Source organism: Miniopterus natalensis, chromosome 1 (genome assembly GCF_054644295.1).
Source record: "Miniopterus natalensis isolate mMinNat1 chromosome 1, mMinNat1.hap1, whole genome shotgun sequence".
Taxonomy (NCBI): Eukaryota; Metazoa; Chordata; class Mammalia; order Chiroptera; family Miniopteridae; genus Miniopterus; species Miniopterus natalensis.
The window spans coordinates 199,949,078-199,962,858 of NC_142081.1; the positions used below are offsets into that span (position 1 = coordinate 199,949,078).

A 13,781-nucleotide genomic window follows, 5' to 3' on the forward strand; every position below is an offset into this window, starting at 1 on the left:
CCGCCCCTTGCTGAGACGGGAAGGCAGAGGGGAGCTCCCCAATTCTCCTTGCCTCTCCCAGGGGGCGGCGGGGGGGCCCTTGGTCTCGGCCCACACTCCTGCCCTGCGTGCGCCCAGGTGGCCAGTCCAGCTTTCTCTGGGGGCCACGCCCGCCCGCCCCCTGCTCCTGGAGCCGCCCGGGGTCTCCGAGCGAGGCGGGGGGTGGGGGGGGGGCCGGGTCACTGCCTGAAGCCCCGTCTCCTCCGTCGGAAGAGGATGTGCTTGAAGGAGCGTCGGAAGTCCTGGTTGAAGACGGTGTAGATGACCGGGTTGAGCGAGCTGTTGCAGTAGCCGATCCAGAAGAAGAACTTGAAGAGCGGGTCGGGCACCTGGCAGGCCTCGCGGCAGATGCCATACAGGCTGTAGCTGAAGAAGAAAGGGAACCAGCAGAGCACGAACACGCCCATGACCACGGCCAGCACGAAGGTGAAGCGCTTCTCCCGCGCCTGGGCCACCTTGCGGCGGCACACGCTGCTGCGGGCGCGGCGCCGGCGCGACAGGAAGAACTCGACGGAGCGCGAGCTGGCGCGGGACAGGCGCGCGCCGGGGCCCGGGGACCGCGCGGCGCCGAGCGCGCCCGGCTCCGCCCGCGCGGGAGCCCGCCCGTCGGCGCCGCCCGCGCCCCCCGCGCGCCGCCGCCCCCCGCGCCGCAGCGCCCCCCGCCGCCGCCGCCTCTCGGCCGCCGCGCTGCTGTCCTCGGGCTCCACGTCGGGGCGCGGGCGGCGCGGGGGCGCGCAGTGCCCGTTCTCGCCCGCGCCCGCCGGCGCGCCCAGCCCGTTCTCCGTGGTGGGCGACGCGCCGTCGGGGCCCGCGGCCGGGTGCTTCTCGCTGAGCGTGCGTGTGCGCAGCTTGGCCACGCGGTAGATGCGCGCGTAGACCAGGACCATGATGAGGCAGGGCGCGAAGAAGGAGCCGATGCAGGACGACAGGATGTACCAGGTCTCGTCGTTGAGGCCGCACTGCGGGTAGGCGGCGCCGTCGGGCTGGCGGTAGAGCGAGACCAGCGGGGGGAAGGAGATGACGGCCGAGATGAGCCACACGGCCACGATGGTGGCCTTGACGCGGCGCGGGGTGCGCTTCAGGTTGTACTCGACGGCCTGCGTCACGGACCAGTAGCGGTCCAGGCTGATGGCGCACAGGTGCACGATGGACGAGGTGCAGAAGAGCACGTCGAGCGCCAGGTACACGCCGCACCACACCTGCCCGAAGTACCAGTAGGCCATGAGCTCGTTGGCCAGCGAGAAGGGCATGACCAGCGTGGCCACCAGGATGTCGGCCGAGGCCAGCGACACCAGGAAGAGGTTCTGCGGCGCGCGCAGCGCTCGGCTGGTCAGCACGGCGATGACCACCAGCACGTTGCCCACCACGGTGAAGGCGATGAGGAAGCCCACGACCGCCGACAGCCCCGCCACGGCGCCCGCCGAGTACTGGCCCGGGGGCGGCCCCCAGGCGCCCCCCGAGGCGTTGGCGCCTCCGCCGCTGCCCCTCTCGCCCGCGCCGCTCGCGTTGGGGCCCGCGGCCGCCGCCGCCAGCGCCACCGCCAGTGCCGGGGACGCCATGGTCCTCCCGCGGGCTACGCGGTCCCGCCTGGAGCCCGGGCGCAGCCGCGGCAGCTCGGGAGCCCCCCAGCCCGGGCCGGCGCCCGCATGGCCGCCTGCTCCTCGGGCGCGCCCGCCGGGGACCGCGGCGCCCCGCGGCCGGCCCGCAGCCGTGGTGGCTCGGCGGGCGAGCGGCGCGCCGGAGAGCGTGGCTGCCGGGCTCCCCGCAGCCGCCGCGCGCGCTAGTGCAGAGCGGGAGGCGCCCGGAGGGAGCGGCGACGCGACAGCGGGGGGCGGGGGCAGGTCCCGGGGTCCTCGCGCGGCCCCGCCCTCCGCCCGGCTCACGGGGAGCGCCCCGGCCGCGAGCCCAGGGCGACGCGGTGCCCGGCCGGGCGGGTCCCCGCGGCCCCGCGGCCCCGGCGCCCGGCCGAGGCGCAGGCTGCAGGCGGCGGCGGCCCGGGCGCTGCGCCTCCCATCCGGCCGGCTAGGGGTGGGCGCCCCGGGGTGCGGTCCGCCGCGCCTCCGCGCCCCCACGCGCAGCCTCGGGCTCCAACTTTACTTTCCCGGGCAGGGCGCCGCCGCGCGTCCTCCTGCAGCCCCTCCTGCCGCTGCTCCTGGCGCGGGCGCCCCCCGCAGTCCGCGCTCGGCCGTGCGGGCGCCGCCTCGCTCGCCCAAGCTGCGCCGCCGCCGCCGCCACCGCCGCGTCCTCTCTCCGCCGCCGCCGTGCGCTCGGCGCGAGCGCAGCCTCCGGGGCTCGGCTTCCAACTTGGGTAGAGTTGCGCAGCGGGGCGGGGCGGGGCGGGGCGCGGGGGGCGGGGGCGGCCTGGCGGGCAGGCCAGCGCCGCGGGCCCGGGGCAGCGGGCCGGGAGCCGGAGCCCGCGGCCGTCTCGGCGAACCTGCCTGCGCGGCGCCGGGGAGGAGTCGGGGCGGCGGGCGGGGCGCGCGCTCAGCTCGGGCGCCCCCTCCAGGGCCGTCTGCAGCCTGCGGGACGGGCCGAGCGCCGCCGGCCTGCGCGGTGAGTTCCCCGCGGCTGCTCCAGGGCGGGAGCCTCCCCCCTCCCCCGGGCTGCGCACCCGCGCGGCGCGGCCGGCTGGGGGTCCGTGGCCCGATGGGAAAGCCACCCTCCCCCTGGCTGTCCCCTGCACTCGGGCCCAGCGCAGTCTCTGGTCGGTGCTCCCCACCCCGGGCCTCAGCTCCGCGCCTTGCCGGCTCGCATGAGTCATGCCCGCGGTGCCTGTGGAAGCCCCGGGCAGGCTCCAAGCTCTGCACCCGAGTTTGCAATGGTTGAAGTTTAATTCTAATGCTACGTGGCTCTGCTTTTAAAGGGGGGGGGGGGTGTTCAAAATCACCACCTCTGATCAATACCCGAAACCGAGTCGCCCACGTGACGGGCGGTTTTGCGCGGGTGCCTCGCTCTTGCGGGCTTAGGGCGAGTTGTTGGACTTGCCCCTTCCCACGTGCGTTTTCGCTGGTTCTGCAGATGGGCAGTCAGTCCCCGGCCGAGCTCAGCGCTGGCTGGTCCCTGCCTCCGGGCAGCCTGAGGTCGGCGGAAGACACACCTTAGAGAGAGGTTGGCATGCTTGCTGGGACCAACAGGAGGACCTCTCCCCTTCCAGAGCCGCAGCCAGGCTGGCAGCTGCTGTCCCAGCACCCTCAGATGAAGGGGGCCAGGGGGCGCCCTTCCTGGAGCTGGGGGGAGGGTAGGATGCTTCTGCATGGCAGAGAGGATGGGAGCAGCCCCTACCGCCCAGCGCCCAGCGATGCCTAGACCCGTGTGCAGGCCGCTGCCCTCTTCCCTGAGCTCCCCACAGGACAGCTGGTGGTCTCAGCAGAGTGGAGCTCCCTTACCCTTGATAACCCCTGACATGGAGGAGGGAGTCAAGCCAGGGCCAGGCCGGGAATCAGACGCCGCAGGTGGTGGGCTTGCCCGGGAGGAGCTAAACCTCCTGTGCCAACCTAGGCATTTATGCGCCACGCATGTGAGAGGTGTGTGACCCAGGGAAGGTGGAGGGCCACCCTCCTTAGGAAAGGTCTTCCTTGTTCCAGAGGCCTAAAAGGCGCCCCTGACCTGAGCTCCTGGGGGTGCATTTTGCAGGGAAGCCCCACACCCCTGCGTCTTCCATCATCAGCATGCGCTCACACGGGTAGTAGGGTCGGTATTGTGCCTCCCGCCTTGAGGTGCCTGCTCCACACTGAGATGGGTGCGGTGAATGCCATCAATGCCTGGGGGTGAGGTTTCCAGGAAGGCTTCCTGGAAGAGGTGGCCTCTGAGCTGCATTTGGAGAATGAAGGGGAGTTATTGGGAGGGGACACACTCCCTGAGATAAGGGTGGGCTTCATCTTGGAGGCACAGGGAGCCAGAGGAGGGTCCAGAAGAGGGACGTGGCCACCATCTGATGTAGGTTTTGGAGTGATCTCTCCCTCTCTCAGCACCCAGCCAGTCATGGGGGGGAGCCTCTCCAGACCATAAGGGGTCCTCACCTTGTGAGGAGCACTCTGGGGGCATGCACAGGGACATCCAGGGTCCTGGCTCCACTTAACACCTCATGTGCTCACAAGCAGGGACAGCATAGCATGAGGAATTTGGAGGAAAAAAGACACAGAGCAGCTGGGACCCACAGCAGACAGGACTTCCCACTGCTCAGAAAGCCGCTCTCCCAGCCAGGACAGGCCAGGGGCATCTGGAGTGCCTGGCCAGCCAAGAGACCCAGGCCCCTAGGGACACCTGGCTGGCCTTTTGACCTCAGGCCACAGATATGGCATTGTTCCTGGTATGACCCGAGAGGAGCCAGAGGAAGTGCCTCTGCTGCGGGTCCAGGGCCTAGAGCCAAGGGGCAGAGGAGAGCTGAGTCCCTGAGAAGTTCTTGGAGTAGAGTGGCCCCTGGCTAGGCTTCGGGCCCCCCGCTGCGGGGACCAGAGGCTCGAGACTGCAGTTATTCCAGAGGGAGCAGGAGGCCTTTTACCCCAGATGCTGACAAACTGTTCCTGGTTATTCTGTAACACGCAGAACAGCATGGCCCGGAAAGGCCGCCCGTCCCAAGAGTCACTGATGGCCAGGCCTGGGCTCAGACAGACCTGGAGAGATACCCGGGAGGGTGCTGTGGAGAGTCAGGCTGCACTGGGGGCACAGTGGGGAGAGAGTGGGACATCTCAGAAGGAAACCACATAGAGGGGAAGCATCCCAGGGTGGCCAAGGCATACTTGCCCTTCAGCTCGCCTGTGACTAGTGGGGCCCCAAATGGTTGTCCGGCCAGGGCCATACCCAGGGGACACTGGGTACTGGCCCTGCTGCTGCGAGAGGCATTTGGACGCAGGCCTGCTGGGGGCACACCTGGGATGAGGTGCTCTGTGCTCCACCAGGGGCCTCAGCTTGTCTCCCTGCACACATAGGTATATACACATGTACATGCACACATGTCCACATACCCACACATGCACATGCACAGCCATAAGCACACATCCATGCACACCTGTGCTTGCACACCCATGAGCTCGCACACAGGCATCCACCCACACAATGCACATGCACATGAGCATCACACAAATATCTGTGTGTCTGCACCCACAACAGGTATGCACATATATGTACACACCATACGCCTGCACGTGCGTGTCTTCAGGCACACACATATACTATGGGCACAGTATCCACACACATGCGCATACAGTCATGTTCACATGCTTTGTGCACGTGTGTAAATTCATGCATGCACACCTCCCTTGTGCATATACATCTATCATACACATGTGTACACACATATGCACACATTGCTGCACACACCCACTCGTGCACATGTGCACATGCAGTCACAGGTAGCACACACATGCCCATGTACGTGTCCCCACATGCATGCATGCACACACCCACACATGCACAGGTGCCTCGCGCACCCCCAGGCTACAGGGAGTATTTTTGTCACCCCACCGTGGGCAGCTCTTCCCAGGTTTCATGCTGGGTTCTGCCTGGTGCTATCTGCCTGCTCACCTCCCAGCTTGTTCAGGTGGTTCTGTGGCCTGCTCGCCCCAGGTTGTGAGCCCTATATCACTGTCTGCCATGGCTCCGGGCCTTGGCACGCGCTGTTCTCTGGGCTGACAACCCTTGGCCTGTCTATCCCTGTCGCTGTCCCTTCCAAATGTGTTGCATGAGATTCCCCCCCACGAGGCCTCCCTGATCTCACAGGCTGGATTTAGAGACCCCTTGCTACCCTCCAGCATGTCCCTTGGGCTGACTGTCAGCAATGACCATGTCTTTCTCAGGCCATGTCTCTGTCCCACTGCCTGGTACCGGGCTGACTCACAGTGGTAGGACCTCAGTGGAAGCGCGGTGGAGGGCCGGGAAGACCAAGAGCGAGGCCAGGAACCCTGCATGTTTCTGGTGTCCTCTAGCCTCCTCAGCTTCCCTGGACGCCTGCGCTGTGCTGGGTGCAGGGGGCCCAGCAGAGCACGGAGTCGTGTTCCTGCCCAGAAGGTCCCCTCGGCCTCTGCTCTGTGGAGGCTGCAGTTGTTGGGTGTGGCGTGCAGTCCCGCTCACGCTCTTACTTGCTCTCTGGCAGCGGGAGAAGCTCCTGTCTCCCTGGGCCTTAGTTTTCCCATCTGTAGGATGGAGTGTTGGACGGGCTGGTTCTGTGACCCGCCAGTTCTGTCCCCACTTGACTGCTCGCTCCTGGAGGTGGGCGTGTGTCCGGACTGCTGCCCTGTGCTCTCCGCTGGCACCTCCAGGGGCAGGCCAGGGCTCCGAGTCAGGGAGAGGACCCTTCCGCTGAGCTGGCTGGTGTGGGACAGAGGGAGCCAGCTTGGCTGTCCAGCCTCCAGGCTGACAGGCCTTGTTTTCTCCTTCCAGCTGAGCTGACAATTCCCCCGCCTATGTTTATTTAAAATTCATTTTTACAGATGAGGCAGGGAAAACAAGGCTGCTTCTCTCCCTGCCCCTCCCTGAAGAATCCCAGGACTGCTTTGTCTTACCAGAGCGTGGCCAGGATCCGCCGGCCTGGCCCGGCTCTCTGCGCACTGACCCCGCTGGTTGAACCCATTGCAGTATGGATCATATTGATGGATCTGGCACAGCCGAGTTCTCCTAGCGCTGGCACGAGGCCCTCTGGAGAGAGCTGCTTCAGGGGCTGTCTTTGATTTGCGATGAGTGTAATCGGTTAAAACAATGGCTCAGAGTGTCTTAGGGAGCCCCAGCTGTGTACCTCGCTCAGCCAGGGCCTGCTAGGGTTCAGGCTTGCCCCCGTCACAGTTGTCACTTGGCCTTCCGACGGCTCCCCTGCCTCCAGCCTGCCCTGCCACCAGCCGGCTCCAGGTCCGACCAGGTCCACCATCCAGGGACTTGCTGCCGCCCAGATCCCTGAGCCTGGCACTCAAGGCCCTCCTAGGCCTGGCCTCACCCCGTCACCAACCCCTCATTCGTTCCATTGTTTGTTCAATCTGCAGACATTCATGGCATCTTCCATGTGCCAGCCTTGGGGGCAGCTCTGTCAGATTCTAGACAGAGGGATCGCATCATTGCAGTCCTGTCTTGGCTGCTGAGTCATTGTGATTGGACAAGTCACCTGTGCAATGAGGCACAGGACTCTCTGGACATGTATCTCCTGCAGGCTAGCAGGTGCCATCAGGAAAGGACAGGAGAGCCAGGCTGGGCTGGGCAACTCAGGGCTCCAAGCAGAGCTTGGAGGTACAACTTACACCCTGCTCAGCCTGCAACTTCCTACTAGCTGGGGGACCACAGGCATATGACTCAGCCTCTCTGAGCCTCCTAACATCTGAAGAATCAGCTGGGCTCCTCCCTGTCCTGGCTGGGAGGATGGCACCTTCGCCTGTCAGCCCTGGGGGCCCAGCTCATGGGAGGGAGGAGGCCCTGGAGGAAGGCTGGTATGAGATTTTTCTTTATATATCGCCCCACTGTTTAACTTGTTCTGACAGCTAGAGTTACTTTGGCAAATAAAAACTTCTAATAAAAAAGCACTCAGATCTTACACTGCTGGCAGTTAGCCGCTCTGGTCTAACAGACCTGATGTTATTGTTACAGTCACTAGTATCTTGTGTCCCAGCTGATGGAGGCCAGTTTGTAACTCAGGCTTGTCCCCAGCCTTCACTTGACCACCCCTGGCCATGGGGAGCTCTCTGCTTTCTCGGCAGCCTGCCTCATCCTGGGACAGCTCTGGTTATTTTTGACATTGAGCACAGGGTTCCAGTGCCTCTCTGTGCCAGGCTCTGTGCTGGCCTTGGGGACACAGAGAAGCCACCCTCAGACCTGCCATTGAGGCCACCTTCTTAAAAGAAGCACACAGCCACTGAAGGGTCCAAGCTGGCTAAGGGGGCGTCAGAGGGGCTTTCTGGGGAGGGGCTTCTGCACCTGGCCCTGACAGTGGAGGGGACACTTCATTGTACAAGCAGCTTGCATCCTGGCAGCTTCCTCCACTTCCTCATGCACTGCTCTCTCCCACCTCAGCCAGGCTGCTCCAAGGGAGACGGGGACCCTGGAGTTGGCACATGGGCTGCCTGACCTGCCCGTCTCCCTCAGGGGCCCCCCAGGCCTGCCACCTAGGGCTCTCTCCCCTGCAGGGAGCCGTTAGCATGTTTAGCAGATATGAAAGCTTATTGTTTATTTCACCCTCATGGGACCTCTGAGAGTTGGGTGCTGTTAGCATCCCCAATTTGCAGACAGAAAAGAAAACAGAGGCAGACATGGCTGCCGGGTCACCAAAGGACATATTCTGGCTGTTCACCACCCACAGTGGGTGCCCCCAGGTGACCACCCACTCTAGCAGTCAAGGCCCAGAGAGAGCCCAGCCTTCGGCTTCTCACCTAAGTCATGTTCCCTCCACCCAGCTGTGTTCACCAAGCACTGGATCTGTGCAGGGCTGGGGAGGGGGAAGAGTGACGCAGGGCCTTCCCCTACTGTAGCCAGAGGTTAGGGACACCGGGGCCGCTGCATGCTCCCGTGCCCCAGGGGAAGCACAGGCTGGGCGTAGGGAGGTGGGTCAGGTGCCCGCGTGCCTGCAGGTGGTGTGTGTGGCACCAGCCTGTTGGTTCAGGGGCTGTCCTCTCGATCCTGGGCCTGACCCGCCGGTCACACTGCCCTCGCCTGGAGTCTGGGGAACCTGAGTTGGAGGAAGGGTTGTGTAAACTAGAGTGACTTCCTGCCCGCACTCTGAGAATCTGACCATAGCAGACATGCTCCAGAGCTAGACAGGCTCAGAGATTTCTCTCCGTTCGGCTTTGATTTTTTTCAGATAGGAAAATGCAGAAAAACCTTTGACGAGTTTGAGAAAAACAAGAGCCGCCACCTTCACCCTGACCCTGAGAAGCTTGTCCAGCCTCCTGTGCTGGCCCCGACTCCCAGGTGTTTCTGGAGGCAGGGAGGTGGGCCTGGTGTCCTCGCCCTGCCCGGACAGCCGGAGGGTTCGTGCTGGAACCTGGACCCCACGGGCCGGAACCCAGCAAGATCCGCTGTTTCCTCCTCGAGTGCTTCCGTCCCAGAAAGGCTCTGATTTAAACCAGAAATATGTCATGGCAGGGAACAGGACTGGCCTGAGATTGAGGGTTGCGAGTAAGTCAAGGCACAGGTGATGCTGCTGTAACAAGGTGACCCCAAAACACAATGACTCAGAGAGGGGGGCGTGATTTCTTTCCCACGCAGGAGTCTGGATGGGGCTGCGGGGCGGCCTGGCAGGGTCGGGGATCCTGGCACCTTCACCCCTCCTCGGCTGTCCCCAGCAGCAGCTCCCACCCTGAGGTTGGGGGGCTGGTCCAGCTCTGGCCCTTGCTGTCAGGCCCAGGTCCACACAGTGAGGGGGGGGGCTTGGTCCACCAATCACAGGGCATCCTCATCAGGAAGTTGCCCACCCACCACCCTCATGCTGACATTCCATTGGTCAGGGTGTGACTGTGTGGCCACACCCACTGCAAGGGAGTCTGGGAAATGTAGTCCATAACAGGGCAGCCACGTGGCAAGGTAAATGTAGGGACCTGGACCCTGTTGGCATTTGGGTTGGTACTTCTTTGTTTGGGGGGCTGTCCTGTGAACTGCAGGATGTTTAGCAGCAGCCCTGGCCTCTGCTCACTAACGGCCAAGAGCAACTGCCATCCCCTGTCCTGACAACCAAAAAGGTCCTCAGACATTGCCAGATGTCCCCAGGGGGCAAAATCACTCTTGGCTGAGAACCCCAGGGCCGGATCAAGGGTCCCTAGCTCCAGTGTCCCCAGCGCCCAGGAAGGAGGGGGCTGTGCTGGGCTGGGCTGAGCCACCAGGAGGGCACGCCGGCCAGTTCTCAGGCTGGGAGGGGACAGAGATCTGGTTTTCCTGTGGAGCATTTTAATTTCTTACTGATGGCACCTGATTGAGAAAAGGAAGGAGCTGTGTGGCTGTTACGGGTTGAACTGCCCAGGTCCCAGCCCCAGAATCTGTGAGGGAGACCTTATTTGGAAATGGGATCTTGGCAGATGTCATCAAGGTCAGGGAGGTCATGCTGGAGACTGTGGGCTCTCATCCAACGGCCGGTGTCCTTATAAGGAGAGGAGACAGACACATGGAGAAGCTTACGTGTGGGGGTCAGTGGGGCAGTGACACAGGCCAGATGGACATGTCCAGTCACAAGCCAGCGCAGCTGGGCCTGGAGCCCCGACAGAGCCTGGCCTGGAGCAGGACTGGTGCTGGGCAGCAAGCAGACGTCCCTCCCGCCTGCCGCAGCCTCACTCTCAGACCTTCAGTTTCCTCATCTAGCAAATGGGGAGAGGCAGATTGGCCTGGGACAGGACAAGGCCTCCCCAAGTGAGCGCTGCTGAGCGAGAATGCACCCCAAACGGCCATTCACGCCCGTGTTCACGTAGGCCATGTGACAAATACCCATGCAGTGCCATGAGGGCTGTTGCTCCCCCAACGTGCAGCGCCTAGTGTCTCCCCATAGCTCTCTCTTCCTCCAGCCCCTGAACTCCTGGATCTTGGCCTAACCCGATGCTCTGTAACCTGTGGAGCCATGCCACACCTTGGGCCTCAGTTTACCCCTCTGAATGAGTGGCATGGCTATGACTTTCTCCAGGCCCTCCCAGCTCCGAAAATTCTAATTAGGTAGGATCCTGCTCCCTCGAGCTGGAATTAGGAGCTGTGGTTATGCAAGAACACAGGAGCACAAAGACTCTAAAAAACAGAGCAGAACAAAAGAATAAATTGATGGCATCGGGCTCCGGTATTGTACTTAGAGACGCTATTTTAAAACCAAGTACGTCTCACTGGGGTGTTGATAGGAATTGCCCTGGGAAACCGTGTTTGACTTTCACAAAAGGTTTGTATCGACAGGACATGTTATCATTCAATTTCTAGGAAAGAGGAGTAATTAGATGCCTCATTCCAGATATTGTTTCAATTACAACAGAAAAATATATATATGAGCCCTGTGAGGAAGCAAGTGCCGCCTTTTCCTATGGAGAAGGAGCTTCCTGCTCCAGAGCAGCCCAGAGCAGCAGAAGGCCGCCCGCCGCCTGCCACCTGCCACCCACCACCCACACGGGCCGAGGCTGGCAGCCCAGCCTTTGCTCTGGGAGGTGAAGGGAGGCTCAGGTGCTCTGGGGAAGTTTAAACCTTCAGCTCTGGCTGTGGTTGCAAGGTGCGCTGGTGTCCAGGAGGGGGCGACGTTCAGTGCCCCCCCCCCCCCCCCCCCCACACACACACACACACACACACTGGTCCCCAGAGCGGGCAGCCTGTCTGGGGACAGAGGAGGGACTGGGTCCCACGTCTGCAGCTGCAGCGTGTCATCCTCACCCCCAGTGGTGCTCACCCCGCCCTGCACCGGCCGCCCAGGGAGCGGAGCTGCCCGCAGGGATCTGCCCGGACGGAGCTGCGAGCAGGCGCTCCCCGCTGCCCCTGCCAGCAGGGTGAAGTCCAGCTTTGCACCTACAACTCACCTGGCAGTGGCTTGGTGCACGCACCTGCCTCCCCCCTCCTGGTCTTGCAAGCTCCGGTCCAGGAATTCAGGCTGCTCTGCTCTATCCTAATGCCCCACCTTCCCACCTCCACACCTCCCTGGGGGTGGGGGGCTCTGCACAGAGAACCCTGCCCACCGTGACCTTCACAGCCCACTCTTCCTCATCTCTCAAGATCAGCTCTGCCTCCTCCTCCAGGAAGCCCTCCTGGGGCTCCTCAGGATGCCTGAGGGCTGACAAGGCTCTATCCTGGGGGGAGGAGTGCTCACTCTCCTGTACTTCTTTCCTATGTGGCTCGGGGTCCTCAGGGCAGGGACCCAGGCGCTTCACCTGCACCCCTGGTCCAGCGTGGGGCTGGGGGGGACAGTCCTTCGGAGTGTCCGATGGAGGGATGAGTGAGGAGCACAGAGGACCCACTGCGTCTGAGCCAACAGCCTCTGCCCACCCTTCCTGTGGATGAGGTGTAGAGGGTGGGCATTTCTCAAGGGCTGGCCCCCTGTGTGTTTCCAGAGCCCAGGCCTGGCGCGGGCTCCCACTGTCGCCGCCCCTCCCCGTGGGGTCCCTTTGTCCTCTGTCGGCACCCACCTCCCTCTCCCCGTGACCCGTCTGTGCACTGCCTGCTGCTGACCCTACTCTGACTCGGGCTGGGCAAGTCCATTTAGCTGGATCTAACCGGACAGGCAGGAGGCGGCCGCCCCGGGCCGTCCTGGTCTCATGGAGACATGGGGGCCCCCCGCCCCCCAGCTGTGGACCGGGGGGCCTAACTGAACTCAGTGTAGCAAGGCCTGCTCCTCGGGGTTGCCGTGAGGGTCAGGAGATGAGGGCCCCTCCTCGGGTCCGACACCGCCCCCACGGCCCTCCCTTGCCCTTTGATTTAATTGTCCGCTCTGCTCGGAACACTTCCTGCTGGCGACTCTTTCCGAGTGACCGCCTGCTCACCCTGGCCACAGCCCATGCGGCTTAAGTGAAAACATCAAGTGTGTGGGGCTCTGTGTGACCGTGGCCAGCACAGCAGGCGCCAGCCTGCGGCGAGGGGGTGAGGATCGGGGTGCTATCTCCCCCATCTGGGCCCCACTCACTGGCACATTCCAGCTCGCAGCGTAGCCGTTGGGCCACCCGGCCGGGGAGCCGCCGGCCCTCACCCTCGGCTGTGCCCAGCTCCTGCCAGTGCGCCTGGCCTGCTCTGCAGGACCCCGTGCTGGCTGGACCTTGCGCTTCTGCCTCTCAGCTCCTGAGGGGGACCTAGGCCTGTGCGTCCCTGGGCCCGGTGCAGACCTGGGTCAAGGGCAGTCAGAGTCTCTCCTCTGCTGTCCCCTCCACTTCCAGGTACAAACGTTCCCAGCCGGTCTGCTTAGTCCCCACCCCGGGCAGGTGCTCAGAGCGGAGGAGCCGGCCGGGGCCTGTTCCTGGGTGGCGGGGGCAGCCGCGCTGGCTTGTTTGGACTGAACGCTTCCCGGGTTGGCCGTCCCGGAGACTCCGCGGTGGCCAGCACCTCCCTGCAGCTCCCTGACCTGGTGGCCGCCACGCGAGGTGACTTTCCCTGCACAACAGATGCAGGAAGCGAGTTCTGGGGTCACCTTGGAAAGGGCCGAGAGCCAAGACCGCCTAGCGTGAGAAGCCAGGGAGGTCAAAGAGAAGGTCAGAGCTGGACCGGGTGTTGCCGTGACCCCTTCAATAGTGCCCTGGGGCAGGTGGGGCTGGTGCTGCCCACACACCGAAGGCCACGGCCGAGGGAAGCTGGACGCGCAGTGTGGACAGTGCGGTGCTGGGCCCCTGTGAGGCACGTGCTGGGGTCGGGATCGATGCCAGCGTTGCGGGAGCAGCAGGCAGTGGAGACCTTGTTTACTTGTTTAATCGCCACATCAGGGCTGCGGGCCCTCGCTCTGATGTTTCCAGGGAGAGGTCAGCAGGGACGGCCGCGCGGAGCAAGCTCTCGCTGGAGCAGGCGTTTTTGTGCAGGCCTCGGAAGGCCCCATGCCCCTGGCTAATTAAGCCGTTAGGATGGGTCTCCATGGAAACCACTTAGTCCCGTGCTCACACAAATGAATATTTATTCAATTAGCGGGCCGATGCGGGGAAAGCCTGGCTTCCCACTGTGACTATTGTGGGGGCTCCTGGGGGTGGGCACTGTCTTGGAGACCCCTGGAGGCCTGGACCTTTTGCCTGCAGGATCTGATGTTCACAGCCACCTGCAGGACGGTCACCCTCACCCCCGCCACATGGAAGACGCGCAGCACAGCCTCCTCACTGAGCCAAAGATGGAGCGTGAGCCCCGGAGGG

At 63.5% G+C, this 13,781-nt stretch overlaps 1 protein-coding gene across 1 annotated transcript; it reads right to left on the reverse strand.

The window, feature by feature from the left end:
* Positions 1-209: 209 nt before the first annotated feature.
* ADRA2C (adrenoceptor alpha 2C) lies at positions 210-1,598 on the reverse strand. The gene has a single exon (XM_087817149.1). The coding sequence runs from the start codon at positions 1,596-1,598 to the stop codon at positions 219-221; it is 1,380 nt and encodes a 459-aa protein (XP_087673275.1). The 3' UTR covers positions 210-218.
* Between the last annotated feature and the right edge of the window lie 12,183 nt (positions 1,599-13,781).